The sequence below is a fragment of the Carica papaya genome, chromosome 3 (genome assembly GCF_054855325.1).
Source record: "Carica papaya isolate Zhongbai chromosome 3, ASM5485532v1, whole genome shotgun sequence".
NCBI lineage: Eukaryota > Viridiplantae > Streptophyta > Magnoliopsida > Brassicales > Caricaceae > Carica > Carica papaya.
In genome coordinates, this window is record NC_142311.1 from 21062456 (window position 1) to 21077927 (window position 15472).

At 38.9% G+C, this 15472-nt stretch overlaps 1 protein-coding gene across 1 annotated transcript; it reads left to right on the forward strand.

Moving 5' to 3' along the window:
- Positions 1-11971: 11971 nt before the first annotated feature.
- LOC148266827 (uncharacterized) lies at positions 11972-13306 on the forward strand. Its single transcript, XM_088216064.1, has 4 exons — positions 11972-11991; positions 12107-12323; positions 12870-13100; positions 13211-13306. The coding sequence occupies exons 1-4, from the start codon at positions 11972-11974 to the stop codon at positions 13304-13306; spliced, it is 564 nt and encodes a 187-aa protein (XP_088072190.1).
- Positions 13307-15472: the final 2166 nt, after the last annotated feature.

The following is a 15472-nucleotide window of genomic DNA, read 5'->3' on the forward strand; positions in this document are numbered from 1 at the left end:
TGTCCATCATCTTCCAACTAGAGGCCATAGTTTGAGTCAACACAATAGGCTCCTTTCGACTTAGGGCATTGATGACTACATTCCCTCTCCTAGGGTGATAAATGATCTAGCAATCGTAATCCTTTAAGAGATCCATCTAGTGTCTTTGCCTCATGTTTAACTCCCTTTGATAAAAGATATACTTGAGACTTTTATGGTCAGTGTAGATTTTAAAAGTCTGACCAAACAAGTAATGCCACCATATCTTTAAGACGAAAATAATGGCTGCCAACTCCAGGTCGTGTGTAGGGTAGTTATGCTTGTGAACTTTGAGCTTTCGGGATCCAAAGGCCACTACTCTACCATGCTACATCAAGACACACCCCAAACCAATATGAGATGCATCACAGCAAACTTGGAATCTCCCAACATCATTAGGGAAGATTAACACAAGAGTAGAGGTGAGACGAGGCTTTAGTACCTTGAAGTTTTCACTGCACTCATAATTCCAAATGAAGGGTACTCCCTTTCTGGTAAGTTGAGTTATAGGGAAAAAAATCTTGGTGAATTTATTAATGAATCGTTAGTAATAGCCTGTTAAACTAAGGAAATTATGTACCTTGGCCACATCAGCTGGCGGACTCCAGCTGATCACTGATTGCACCTTAGACGGATCTACATAAACTCCTTCACTTGAGATTACATTATCGAAAAGAGAAACTCGATCCAACTAAAAAGAACACTTGCTTAGTTTTGCATACAGTTAGTTTTGGCAGAGAGTCTCCAACACTTTAGCTAAATGCACAATGTGTTCCTCACGGCTTTTGGAATCTTCCAGAATGTCATCAATAAAAATGATGACGTACCGGTCTAATGCATGCCAGAAAATTAGGTTCATTAGGTCCACGAAACCTGCTGGGGCATTGGTCAATCCGAATGACATCACCCTGAACCCGTACAAATTGTATCTACACTGGAAGGCAATTTTTGGAATATCTTCTTCTTTAACTTTCAACTGGTGATACCCGGTCCTAAGATCGATCTTAGAGAAGACTATGGCTCCTTGTAGTTGATTGAAGAGATCGTCAATTTAGGGTAAGGGATACTTGCTTTTAATGATCACTTGGTTGAGTTTTCTGTAGTCCACAAAGAGTTAGAGGGTATTATCATTCTTCTTTACGAACAACGCCAGAGTGCCCCAAGGGTAATGGTTAGGGCGAATGAATTTCTGGGTGATAAGATCAGAAAGCTGATGTTCCAGTTCTGTTAGCTCAGTGCGACTCATGCGATACGTGGGCTTCGAGATCGGCTTGGTTCTAGGCAATAATTCAGTCATGAACTCTACCTCATGTGGGGTAGGTAGACCACGGGGTTCAATGGGAAAGATATCTAAAAAATTGCAAACAATTGATATGGAACACATAGCAAGATCAGTGTCCATATTCTTGTTCATTTAATTGTTAGGAAAATGATAACAACAACTTTTATTTCTTTTTTGAGGATCATAAGATTACAATTTTACTTTACAGTGTATTATAGCTCTATACTTTTCCAACTAATCAATTCCTAATATTATATCAAATCCTACAAAATCTAATAGTATCAGGTTTACACTTACCTCTATCCCTGAATTTTTTATCCTACAGTCCTTATATACATAAGGAGCTTTTAATAGTCTTTTAGAAGGAGTTTCCACCACTAGTATTTTTTCTAAAACCTTTGGTCTAAATTCTAGGTTACAAGTAAATGCATAGGAAATAAAAGAGTGAGTTGCACTAGTATCGATCGAGGCCTTAGTAGAAGTATCATGAATAGAAAGTATACTCTGGATGAGGACAGGAGCAGGAAAGACATCAGATTTATCTAGGTGTTACACTTGACCTTGTGCTGTGGGTCGGGCTACATCCTTTGGTCACTGAGGCCAATCTTTTATAAGGTGTTGGGTGCTTTTGCACCGATAGCAGGTGTTATTAATATACCGACATAGTTGGTCATCGTACGAGTGACCATAATGTTGACAAGGTTGGTTAGCTCGGGCAGGAGGAAGGGTAATTCTTGTTCGTTTGTCTAGAGGGTTACTTACTAGGTCGGACAATCTTTTTTTAAGCTGTTGGAGTTGTTGTTGGGCACGAACTTGGGCAAAGCGTTGGTGCTTGGCCAAAATAAGATCTTTGGCCAATTGGGCACGTTTAAGCACCTCCGCATATGAGCTAGGTCTCAGCATCGCGACCTGGTCATAAATATTGGCACGAAGGTCTTTGAGAAACTTTCTAACTTTTTGGCTTTCGGGAGTGACCATCAAAGGGGCAAACATAGATAGTTGGACAAAACAGTCTACATATTAAGCTATAGACAAGCTTCCTTGATGGAGATCCTAGAATTTCTCCTCTTTCTTTTTTCGAACATAAACAGGGAAGAAGTTATCAAAGAAAGCGTCCATGAACACTTTTCCCAAGTAGTAGGGGTAGGCAAGACTTCTTTCTTAAGTCGCCACCATTGTTCGGCTTGATCGTTTAACGTGAAAGCTACAAGAGAGACTTTTTGTTCTTCGGTCAGGTCTAGGACAGAGAAGAGCTTCTCTATTTATAGGATCCAGGCTTCAGCTACTAAAGGATCAGGGCCACCTTTAAAGTGTGGTGGGTTAAGTTTCCTAAACTCTATAGATTTTGGGAGATAGACCAATTTGTGTTTTGAAATTCAGGGGCAGGGGCTAGACAAGGGTTGGCCTGGTGATGTCCTACAGCTACATTTAATCCTTGAATAGCTCAGAAAAGTCTTACAAATTCAGTCCTGGTAGGATGATCCGGGGCTTCAGGTCATTCAGTATGCTCTACGGATGGTCTTCCCCGCGTTATTCCTATATAAAAAAGGAAGAAACTTGTTAGAAGTTTAATTTTTGAAAAGAGGACATATTTATTCTCTAAGTACTCTAAAAGATTTATCTACCATAGGCCTCAGTGCAAGGGATTTGTTTCGCGAAGTTCTACTCTCATACTATCTGTGACATCCCAAGTGCTAATTATGACAAATGGGTGTTAGATACAGATTCAGAACAACGAGTGCATGATAAAATTTATGCAGCGGAACAAAATCATTACATATCCCTTAAAAATATATATAAGTTCCAATACATACATTTACTGAGGCCAGAAGAGGCTATAAAATATAAATATAAGGGCCACTTCTTTCACTATGCTACTAGACTCATTAGAGTGCGGGAACAGTCATGCACTCAGACTTGTGGATCCACAGGATCCTCATAGATTTACAAGGATAGGTTATCCTGCAGTTCCTCACTTTTTTCCTCGTCTGAGGGTTGGGCATGGAAATAGTGAGTTCTATTTTCTCAGTAAGAAAAATAATATTAAATTAATATCGCAAGATTTTAAAAATTAATTATTTTATCTTACCTTTTAATTTCCTCGTTTACTTATCTCACATTGTAGAAAACAATTTATATGTTAAGAAAATGATACGTTAACACTGAACATCAAATATACCTCATGCCATATAATAGAGAAAACTAAATAAATCATGAAATGCTCAAATTTTCGTATCATACTTCACAAAGTCGTTACAACTTCCACCTCTGATGGCAGATGCAAATTTCCAACTACCCAAGTGGAATGAACAAATCATATACAGATATGACAATTTGCTCAGACCCATTTTTGGTTGGCCAAACTATGGTACGATCTATGACCACGGCCGTACTAGCCATAGTGGCCCTAATAGATATCTATAGTCACAACATCACTTAACCACGAGTGACCCCTACAGATAGTACGACACCACTCTCATCAAAGGGTACACCGTCATCCACTAGGAGCGGCCCTCTTACGTCTTTTCAGACCAGATAGGGGAGGGAGAAACAGATACCCCGAAGGGCAAGGGAAATAGATACCCCTCAGAGATAAAAAGCCTAACAAGACACTTGATGCAATATGCATATCAATACGGATACACTTCAGACCGTACAGGCTTCATTCCATTTTTTTTTTCTTTTATATTTTTTATATTCACCGATTACATGTTATATTTATTACATGCAAAATCATCAAGTGTCTGCAATTTCACATAACATGCTCAAAAACAAGAATAATTTGACTCATATGAGCATAGAGACATATAAAACAGGTAACATAACAATCATATTAAATTAGTTTATCTAACAATACTCCTTAAGGCGTCAAAAGAAATACTAGATTCCTTACTGAAACCTTGATGTTTTCTCCCTCACCTTCTCCTTTCTTTCTCTTCTTCTCTCACTAAACTACTATCTCTCTCTCTTTCTCTAAACCTTTGAAAAATGGAAGAATGGACGTGTGGAGAGGAAGGGAAGGGGAAGGAAAATTTATAGAATTTTGGAACCGTTGAAATCGCACCAAGTGGTGAAATTCGGTGAGGAGAGAGGAGAAATAATGCTTGTCATGAAAAATGAGGGAGGAGGGCCTCCTCTGCCGTCGACAGCACATTGTCCGAGGTGGCAGTGCTCTGGCCGACTCGCTGCAGGCTAGCTTGCAGGTGTGCAGGTCTCTTGCCGCGTACACAGGACTATTGTGCATAGGCCCTAGCGCACAGGGCCTATCTGTGGAGGCTTGTTGCGTAGACGACACATGCACAGTGTGCGATGCCTTTTCGCGCGCAAGGTGACGCTTGGACGGCCTGTTTGTGCGCGATAGCACGCGCACAGGTCCTGACCCTCATGGTGCGCATTGTGCACACGTCCCGTGCATGTGTGCGGATGGGACATGCGCACTGTGCGCACGTCTCGCAGCCACTGTGCGCACATGGGTGTGCCCACAGTGCCTAGCACTTGCGCAGACAACCAACCTTCTAGCAAGATTTTTCCCGTGGGATTTTCTTCCCGATTCGCCCTTTTTCGATTTTTTTCTAAATTTTTATTTTCAATTTAATTTAGTTAAATTAAAATCATTTAAAATAAAATAAAATAAAATTATTTAAACTAAAATTTAAATAAAAATTAAATAAATAAAAATCAATTAAAATCACGAATCATCATAAATATTAAATAACATAAATTAATTAAGTTCAAAGCAGCCAAAAACCCGAATAAATAGAGTTTTTAAATCATTTTAGTACAGTGATGGGCAGAGTGTTACAGTGCACACATACACGCGCACATTGTCTAGTACCCACGCGGGCAACTTGTCTCTCTGTGAGATTTTTCTTGCGCGATTTTCTTCCCGATTCGTCGTTTTTTCGATTTCTCTTAAATTTTTATAATTAATTTAAATGAGTTAAAATTAAATAAATTTTAAAAAATTCTAATTAATTAAAAATTAACTAGATTTACGAATCATGATGAATATTAAGCAAATTAAATTAAGTAAGTTTAACATGGCCAAAGGCCCGAATAAATAGGATTTTCAAATCATTTAAGTACAATGATTGGTGGGGTGTTACATCTCCCCTACCTTAAAAAAATTTTGGTCCCCAAATTTGTCTTGAATAAGTCCAAATACTTTTTTCTCATCTTGCCCTCCAACTACCATGGTGCTTCTTCTAGGGTATGATGCTGCCATCGTACCTTCACCATGGTAATTGTCTTGTTACGCAAGACCTTATCGGTCCACCCAATAATCTCTATAGGAACATCCTCATAAGTCATGTCAGCCTGTACCTGCACCTCATCGCGAGGAATAATATGAAAAGGATCAGGGTAGTACCTCTTGAGCATCAAGACATGAAAGACATCATGCAGATCTTCATACTCTCAAGATAGAGCGAGGTAGTATGCCAGGGGTCTAATGCACTCGATGATCACAAAAAGACCCACGTAATGAGGGCTCAATTTCCCTCTCTTCCCAAACCGTATCTTGCCTTTGTAGGGGTAAACTTTCAGGAAAACTTGTTCTCCCACGGCAAACTCCAAGGGTCGCCTATGATTGTCAACAAAACTCTTTGGCGACTCTGGGCAGTTGCCAAGTTCTTGCGAATTATTGTGACCTTCTCAATGGTCTCCTGAATAAATTCTGATTCTAAGTGGCGCTGGTTCTTGACTTCACTCCAGCAAGTAGGGGAACGAGATGGGCTTCCATACAATGCTTTATATGGGGCCATACCGATGCTGAAATGATAACTGTTATTATAAGCGAATTCATAAAGAGGAAGATACTCATACCAATTATCACCAAAGTCGAGAATACAAGCACGCAACATGTCTTCCAATGTTTGAATCGTACGTTCTGACTGATCATCCATCTGGGGATGATAAGCGGTGCTATCTTCCAGTGTCCCGCGTGGGGGCGCGTACGTGCGTGCGGAAAGGATGTGCACACTGTGCGCATGTCCCATGCGTGCGGAGGGGACGTGTGTACTGTGCACACGTCTCGTGGCTATTGTGCGCGCATGCACATACACACAGTGCCCAACACCCGTGCAGGCAACTTGTCTTCCTGCGAGATTTTTCTCGTAGGATTTTCTTCCCAATTCTTCATTTTTCTGATTTCTCTCAAATTTTTATAATTAATTTAAACGAGTTAAATGCAAAATTAAATAATAAAATTTAAAATTAAATAAAATTAAATAAATTTAAAGAAAGGAAAATTAATTAAAAATTAACCAGATTTACGAATCATGATGAATATTAAGCAGAGTAAATTAATTAAGTTTAACATGGCCAAAGGCCCAAATAAATAGGATTTTCAAATCATTTAAGTGTAATGATGGATGGGGAGTTACATCTATGGTAGGCCATGCTGATCACCTACTTGTTGGAATGAAGTTAGAAACCAACATCATCAGGGAACGGATCTCATTCTGGAAACAATAGACAAGGTTGCAACAATCTATAGTAATCACATCCCTGCCTAGAGTCGACAGAAGAGTTACATCGACATTCGGAGAAAGGATTTGGAATTTGCTAAGGGTGATTGTAGTTTTCTCATGGTCTTTCCGTATAAAGGAAGAATGTGGTATGGGAAGAGAAGAAAACGGTAACACCTCACTAACCTTCGCACTAAATTTATATATGGAAACCCCTATTTATTTGGGCCTTAAGGCCGCATGAACTCTTTTAAATTTATTTCGTAATTTTATATCATATTTCATAAACTTAATTCGTGATTTTAATTTTATTATGAAAAATTATAATTTTGTTATTTCTGTCAATTTTATTTTCACTTGTTATTTTTGTTTTAAAAATAATAATTTTCAGGAGAAAAGACAGAAAAAGGGGAGGAAAACCCGTGGGAAAAACTCGCTCGCACGGGCATCGCACGCTATGCGCACGTGTGCGCGCGAGGCCAGCACAGGATGTGCGCACATCCTATCGTGCACAGATAGGCCAGTTTGTGCGCATCACATTGCATACAGACAGGCCAGGCGCCTTCCACCCAGTAAGCCTGCGCCCTGTGCCCTGTACGCTGTAGGCCTTGTGCATGACCGACTTGGGGAGGCGTGATGCTGCCTCGGGTAATGTGTTGTCACCCCTTGAGCATCGTGTGCCACCTTGGGTGGTGAGACATTGCTGGTCAGAGGTTTCTTCCTTCATTTTTTGCACTGTCTTCGCGTTGCGTCACATCACTTTTTTTTCACTCAACTTTCTCTCTCCTCACCAGATTTTTCCATTTGGCACAAATGTAATGGTCCTCATTTTCTATAAATAAGGACCTCTCTCTTCCATTTTTCCTAATCAATTCTATTTCATTCTTCCATCCTCCAAGAGCTTAACGAGAGAGGGAGTGATTTAGAGAGAAAGAGAGGAGAAGAAGAAAAAAAGTGTAGGAAAATTTTAAAGTTTTGATAAAGAACTTAGTATTTTCTTGTACATCTTAAGGAGCATTTCTAGAAATTAAAACTAGGAAGCTTGAAATCTATGATTTACATGATTTATGTTTAATTGTTCAAATAAAGTTAATTTTCTTCATAAAGCATGTTATAAGATTATATAGGCATTTGGTGATTTGCATGTGATCTAAATGACATGATTTTGGTGATACTTTTCTGAAATACGAAAAGGAGATTGAACATGAAATGGTATGAAAAACATGTATCTATATTGACATGCATAATGCATCAAGTGTCCCATTAGCCTTTTTATCTTTGAGGGGTTTCTGTTTCTCCCTCCCCCATCTGGTTTGAAAAGACGTGAAAGGACCGCTCCCTGTGGATGACGTACCATTTGACGAGAATGGTAATATGAGTATCTGTTAAGAGTCACCTTTAGCTATGTATTACCGTGGCTATAGAATATCTTATAGGACCACTATGGTTGGCACGATCGTGGTCATAGATCGTGCCATGGTTTAGCAAGTTAAAAATGTCTCGTGAGCAAATTATCGTTATATATCTGATTCCACATGGGTAGTAAGAAATCTGTATCTTCTCTCAGTAGATGGAAGTCAAAATGACTTCGCGAAGAATGATATGAAAATATGAGCATTTCATGATTTATTTGATTTTCTTTACTATCAGCATGATTGATTTGATTGTTATGACTATGTTATGATGGATATGATATTTTTTTTAATAAATAAATTATTTTTATAAAGTGAGAAAATACCTTGATGTGACATCTGATGGTAAGTGTTGATGACATAATTATTCACTTTTAAAATCTTATGTTGTTATTTAAATACTATTTTTTTTACTGAGTGTATGGAGCTCACCCATTTCTATGCCCCCCCACAGATGAGGAAGATAGTGAGGAACCAATCACTGACTTACTCCTTGAAGTCTATGAGGATCCCCTGGATCCATAAACCTTTAGTGCATGACTTGTCCCGCACTCTTATGAGTCCATTCACATAATGAAAGAAGTGGCTCTTTTTATACTTTGATATTTTATATTTTGTTGCCACTTCTAGCCTCAATTATATATGTGTAATTAGAACTCATATATTTTGGTAAGGGATTTATAATAATTTGCTCTACCGCATACAATTATTTATCATGCACTCTTAATTTATTTATGTATCTAGTACCCTTATGTCTTAATTAGCATTTAGGATGTCACAGATAGTATCAAAACAGTTACGCGGACCAAATCCCTTACTAGTGAGGCTGTAGGTAGAAAAACCCTTAAGATATCTGGGAAAATAAGTCATCTATTCTAAAACTAGACCACTAACTAGTGTCTTCCTTTTTTTGTAGGAATGACGCAAAGGAGACCTTTTGTAGAGTGTACTGAAAAACCCAAGACCCAGGATCATCTGACCAAGGATGAGTTTATCAAACTCTTTCGAGCTATCTAAGGATTGACCGTAGCCTTAGGACAGAACCAAGCCAACCCTTGTCAACACCCTGCCCCAGAATACTGAATAATAGAAAGGACTATCTCTTATAACATAGCAGAGTTTAGAAAGCTTAACCCACCACACTTCAAAGGTGGCCTTGACCCCTTAGTAGCCAAAGTCTGGATCCTGTAGATAGAGAAACTTTTCTCTATCCTAGACCTAATTGAGGAACAGAAAGTCCCCCTAGCAGCCTTTATGCTAACCAGTGAAGCATAACATTGGTGGTAACTCAAGAAGGAAGTCCTGCCTACCTCTACCACTTATAACGTTTTCATGGACGCGTCCTTTGATAACTTCTTCCCACCCTATGTCCCAGAGAAGAAGGAGGAGCAATTTTAGGACCTCCACCAAGGAAATATAATGGTTGCCCAATATGCAGGTCGATTTATCCAACTATTTAGGTTTGCCCCTTTAATAGTCACTCCCAAAAGTCGAAAAGTTAGGAAGTCCTGAAGGGCCTTCATGCTGATATTTATGATCGGGTTGTGATGGTGAGACCCAGCTCATATGCTGAGGTGCTAGAACATGTCCAGCTGGCCAAAGACTTCATCTCGGCCAGACACCAATGCATTGCCTGAGTTCATACTCAATAACAACAACATCAAACCCAATAACTGAGAAGAAGATTGTCTGACCCAGTAAGTAGCCACCCCGATAAATGAACCCGAGTTGTCCCTCTCCCTATTTTATGTCCACCTACTAGACATCCTGCCCGACCTCCCCAACCATGTAAGCATTGTGGTCACTCGCATGCTAAACTACTCTGTTGGCATATTAATCACATCTGCTATCGGTGTAGAAGCACCCAACACCTTATAAAGGACGACCCTAAGTGGCCGAAGGACGTGGCCAGATCTATAGCCCAGAGTCGTGTGTATCACCTTGATGAGCCCAGTGCCCTCCCCACTCTTGTCCTTATCTAGGGTATGTTTTATACTCATGGTACTGTTGTTAGAGCTTTTATCAATATAGATGCTGCCCACTCTTTTATCTCTTATGCATTTTCTTGTAAATTAGATATTAGGTTAGAACCTTTAAAAAAAATATTAGCTATAGAGACTCTCACTAGGGGAATATTAAAAGCTCATTGTGTGTATAAAGATTGAGAGATAAAAACTTCAGAAATAGAGATATTTGTAGACCTAATACTTTTACATTTCTTAGGGTTTGACGTTATTTTAGGAATGGATTGGTTAGAAAAATATAAAGTAATTATTAATTGTGAAAGTAAACTTGTAACCTTGCGAACTCTGAAAAAAATAACAAATCTATTTTTATTCTCTAACAATTGAATAAATAGGAATATGGATGTTGATTCTGCTGTGTATTCCATATCCATTGTTTGTAAATTTTTAAAAGTTTTTTCGGTTGAACTACCTTGTCTACCTCCCCCGCGGGAGATAGAGTTTTCTATCGACCTACTTCTGAAACTCAACCGATCTCAAAATCTACCTATCGCATGAGTTATGCTGAACTCTTAGAACTGGAATTTTTGAGCTTATTAGCCAGAAGTTTATTGCTCTAGTCACTCCCATTGGGGTACTCTGGTGTTGTTTGCGAAAAATAAGGACAACTCCTTCATATTAGGCGTAGACTACCGAGAACTCAATCGGGTAACAATAAATGGCAAGTATCCTCTACCTTGTATCGAGATCTTTTCAACCAGTTACAAGGAGTCACGAGCTTTTCCAAGATTGATCTCAGATCGAGGTACTACCAGTTGAGAGTTACAGAAGAAGATATTTTGAAGACTACTTTTTGATATTGATACAGCCTGTACGAGTTTAAAGTTATGTCGTTTGGGCTAACTAATGCCCCTATTACTTTCATGGATCTCATGAACAGGATTTTTCGACATGTATTGGATCAATACATCATCGTATTCATTGATGACATCCTAGTGTACTCTAAGAGCCCAGAGAAATATCCAGTCCACCTATCTAAAGTGTTTGGAACACTTTGTTAGAATCAACTATCTGCCAAACTCAGCAAATGCTCCTTTTGATTAGATCGAATCTCCTTTCTTAGTCTTAAGTGAAAGAGTTTCTATAGATCCGACCAAGATTGAAACAGTGATCAATTAGAACCTACCCATTAATATAGCTAAGGTATGTAGTTTCCTTGGCTTTGCACATTACTACTGATGATTCATCGATGGATTCTTTAAGATTGCTACTCCATTGACTCATCCATTAGGAAGGACATACCTTTTGTTTGGGATTATGAATGTAGAGAGAGCTTTATGGAATTAAAGCATCGTCTTACCTCCGCTCCAGTGTTGATCCTCCCTAATAACACTAGAAGATTCCAAGTATACTTTTATGCATCTCATATTCGTTTGGGATGCGTTTTGATGTAGTATTATAGAGTGGTCACTTATGGATCCAGATAGTTGAAGTCCTATGAGTGAAACTACCCTACTCATGACCTGGAGTTGACAGCCATCATTTTTGCCTTGAAGATATGGTGTCATTACATGTTTGGGCAAACCTTTAAAATTTACACTTACCACAAAAGTTTAAAATACATTTTTTCGCAGTAGGAGTTGAACATGAGAGAGAGGTGTTTGATGGACCTCCTAAAGGACAACAACTATAAGATCATCTATCATCTCGATAGAGGAAATGTAATTGCTAATGGGCTGAGCTAGAAGGAGTCTACTGTGTTGGCCTAAACTATGGCCTCTAGTTGAAAGTTAGTAGATACTATGCTGGCACTCCACCTCAACCACTATGGCAATGGTGCCTATCTCGTTAGATCCAACCTTTGCCTGATCTCTTTATGAAGATATGGAAAGCTCAATCCACGGACCAGGAAATCACTAAAAATTTGAGTAAGTTCATATATGACGACTTTACTAATTTTAGGCTTTCCGATGATAGGTTGTGCAGATTCTGGGACCATATTTGGGTCCTTGTTGATATCAGGACATATATTCTTAAGGCTACTTATGCCTCTAAATTGTCCATCAACTCTGGAAGTACTAAGATATATCGGGACCTGAAGTGCCAATACTGGTGGCCAAAAATGAACAACGACATTGTTGACTACATCTCTCAATGCCTTACTTACCAACGAGTTAAGGTAGAACGCTAGAGACCTAACGGTTTGTTACAGGGCCTCCCAATTTTGGAATGGAAGTGGGAGCATGTAACTACAGATTTTATCACAAGTCTACCTAGGACCTGTTCTGACTGAAATACTATTTAGGTCATCGTTAATAGACTAACCAAGACCATCCACTTCTTATCTATCAGAACCACTGACTTCACCAGTAAATTAGCCCACTTGTATGTTAATGAAATTATTTGACTCCATGGCGTTCCCTCATCCATTGTATCCGATCGAGATCCTCGATTCACCTTCCACTTTTGGGACAGCTTCTAAGAAGAACTTGGGTCTAGATAGTACTTCACCACTACTTATCATCCCCAGACTAATGGTCAATCTAAATGCACTATCCAGATGTTAGAAGACATGTTGCGTGCTTGTGTCATCAACGTTGGCGATAACAGGTATTAGTATCTTTCCCTGTGTGAATTTTCTTATAATAATAGTTATCATTCCAGCATCGGCATGGCTCCATATGAAGCCTTGTACGGTAGCCCCTATTATTCTCTCACTTGCTAGAGAAAAGTCAAAAATCAGCGTCATTTGGGACCAGACTTCATCCAAGAGACTATCGAGAAGGTAGTGATCATCTGTAAGAACTTGGCTATTGCCCAGAGCTGCCAGAAGAGTTACATTGATAATCGTAGAAGATCTTTAGAGTTCGTAGTTAGAGACCAAGCCTTCCTCAAGATTTTCCCTAACAAGGGAAAAATGCAGTTCAGAAAAAGAGGGAAGTTGCGCCCCCGATATGTGGGACATTGTTAGATGATGGAGCGTGTTGGACCCATAGCATATCGCCTTACTTTGCCTCAAGATTTTGCGAGTCTACATGATGTTTTCCATGTCTTCATGCTCAAAAGGTCCACCCTGACCCTTCTCATGTTATTCCTCACGATGAGATGCAGGTACAAGTCGATCTGACGTATGAGGAACTCCCTGCAGAAATTCTTGGTTAGACCGACAAGATTTTATATAACAAGAGGATCCCCATGGTGAAAGTGCAGTGGCAGCACCACACTTCAAAAGAGGTGACGTAGGAGTTAGAGAGTGAGATGAGAGAAAAGTTCCCAGACTTATTCGAGACAAATTTGGGGAACAAAATTTTTTAAGGTGGGGCGAATGTAACACCCCACTAACCTTCGCGCTAAATTTATATTTGAAAATCTCTATTTATTCAGGCCTTAAGGTTGCATGAACTCTTTTAAATTGATCTCGTAATTTTATATCATATTTTATAATTTTAATTCATGATTTTAATTTATTCTGAAAAATTATAATTTTGTTATTTTTGTCAATTTTATTTTATTATTTGTTATTTTTATTTAAAAATAATAATTTTCTAGAGAAAAGACAGAAAAAGGCATGGAAAACGTCTGCAGGAAAAACCTGCTCGTGCAGGCATTGCATGCCGTGCGCGTGTGCGCGACCAGCATGGGAGGTCACACTGTGCGCATGTTCCATCTGCGTGAGGTGCAAGGCCGGTCTGCGCGCTCGTCCCATCACCCACGGACAGGCAAGGCACCGTGCATCTTGTGCGCGCACTGTCCACGCAGTAGACCTGCACCGTAAGCTTGCGCGTAGTAGGCCTACGCACAATGCCCTATACGTAGCCGACTTAAGGAGGCGTGTTGTTGCCTTAAGCAGTGCATCACTGCCTCTTGAGCATCGTGCGCTCCCTTGGGCAGTGTGCCGTTACTACCAATTGGGAGTTTCTTCCTCTGTTTTATGTGCCACCATTGCGTCGCATCGCATCACTCTTTTTTCACTCAACTTTCTCTCTCCTCACCAGATTTCGTCACTTGGGGCAAATTTAACGGTCCCTATTTTCTATAAATAGCGACCCCTTTCTTCCATTTTTCCTCATCACTTCCATTTCATTCTTCTATCCTCCAAGAGCTTAGTGAGAGAGGGAGTGATCTAGAGAAAGAAGAAGAGAAGAAGAAAAAGAAAGGTGTAGGAAAACTCAAGGTTTAGGTAAGGAACTTAGTATTTTCTTGTACATCTTAAGGAGCATTTGTAGAAATTAAAACTAAGAAGCGTGAAATTTATTATTTGCATGTTTTATGTTTAATTGTTCAAATGAAGTGAATTTTCTTGATAAAACATGTTACAATATTATATAAGTACTTGGTGATTTTCATATAATCTAAGTGACCTGATTTTGGTGATAATTTTCTGAAATACGAAAACAAGATTAAACATGAAATGGTATGAAAAACATGTATCTGTATTGACATGCATAATGCATCAAGTTTCTCGTTAGGATTTTATCTCTGAGGATTTTTTTTCCTTCCCCCATCTAGTCTGGAAAGACGTGAGAGGACCACTCCTTGTGGATGACGGCGTACTTTTTAACGAGAATGGTGATGCAACTATCTGTTAGGGGTCACCTTTGGCTCTGTACTGTCGTGGCTATAGAATATCTGATAGGACCACTGTTGTTGGCACGACTGTGGTCATAGATCGTGCCATGGTTTGACAATGCAGAAAAGTGCCGTGAGTAAATTGTCGTTATATATTTGATCTGATCATTCCATATCGATAGTTGAAAATTCATATATGCCCTTAGTAGATGGAAGTCAGAAGGATTTCGTGAAGCATGACACAAAAATATGAGCATTTCATGGTGTATTTGATTTTTTCTATTATCAGCATGATTGATTTGATTGTTATGACTATGATATGATGAATATGATATTTTCTTTAATAAATAAATTATTTTCATAAAGTAAGACTCTGACGTGACCCCTAATGGTAAGTGTTGATGACATAATTATTCACTTTTAAAATCTTATAATGTTATTTAAATATTTATTTCCTTACTAAGTATATAGAACTTACCCATTCCATGCCCGTGACATCCCAAGTGCTATTCAAGACAAATGGGTGTCAAATACAGAAATAGAAGAATGAGTACATGATAAAAGTTTATACAGTAAAACTAATTAATACAAATCCCTTACAAATATATATCAGTTCTAATTACATACATATACTGAGACCAGAAGTGGCTACAATTATAAAATCAAAACACAAAAGAAGGTCACTTCTTTCACTATGTTATTATACTCATCAGAGTGTAGGAACAGTCATGCACTCAAGTTTTGTGGATCCATGGGATC

What these genes read in the sequence shown, in the direction of transcription:
- LOC148266827 (XM_088216064.1), top strand. Translation starts at nt 11,972, where the DNA reads ATGGCAATGGTGCCTATCTC. An exon ending in ATGGCAATGGTGCCTATCTC is followed by an intron (nt 11,992 to 12,106) that starts GTTAGATCCAAC and finishes TACTAATTTTAG; the next exon opens with GCTTTCCGATGATAGGTTGT. An exon ending in TTACTTACCAACGAGTTAAG is followed by an intron (nt 12,324 to 12,869) that starts GTAGAACGCTAG and finishes CTCACTTGCTAG; the next exon opens with AGAAAAGTCAAAAATCAGCG.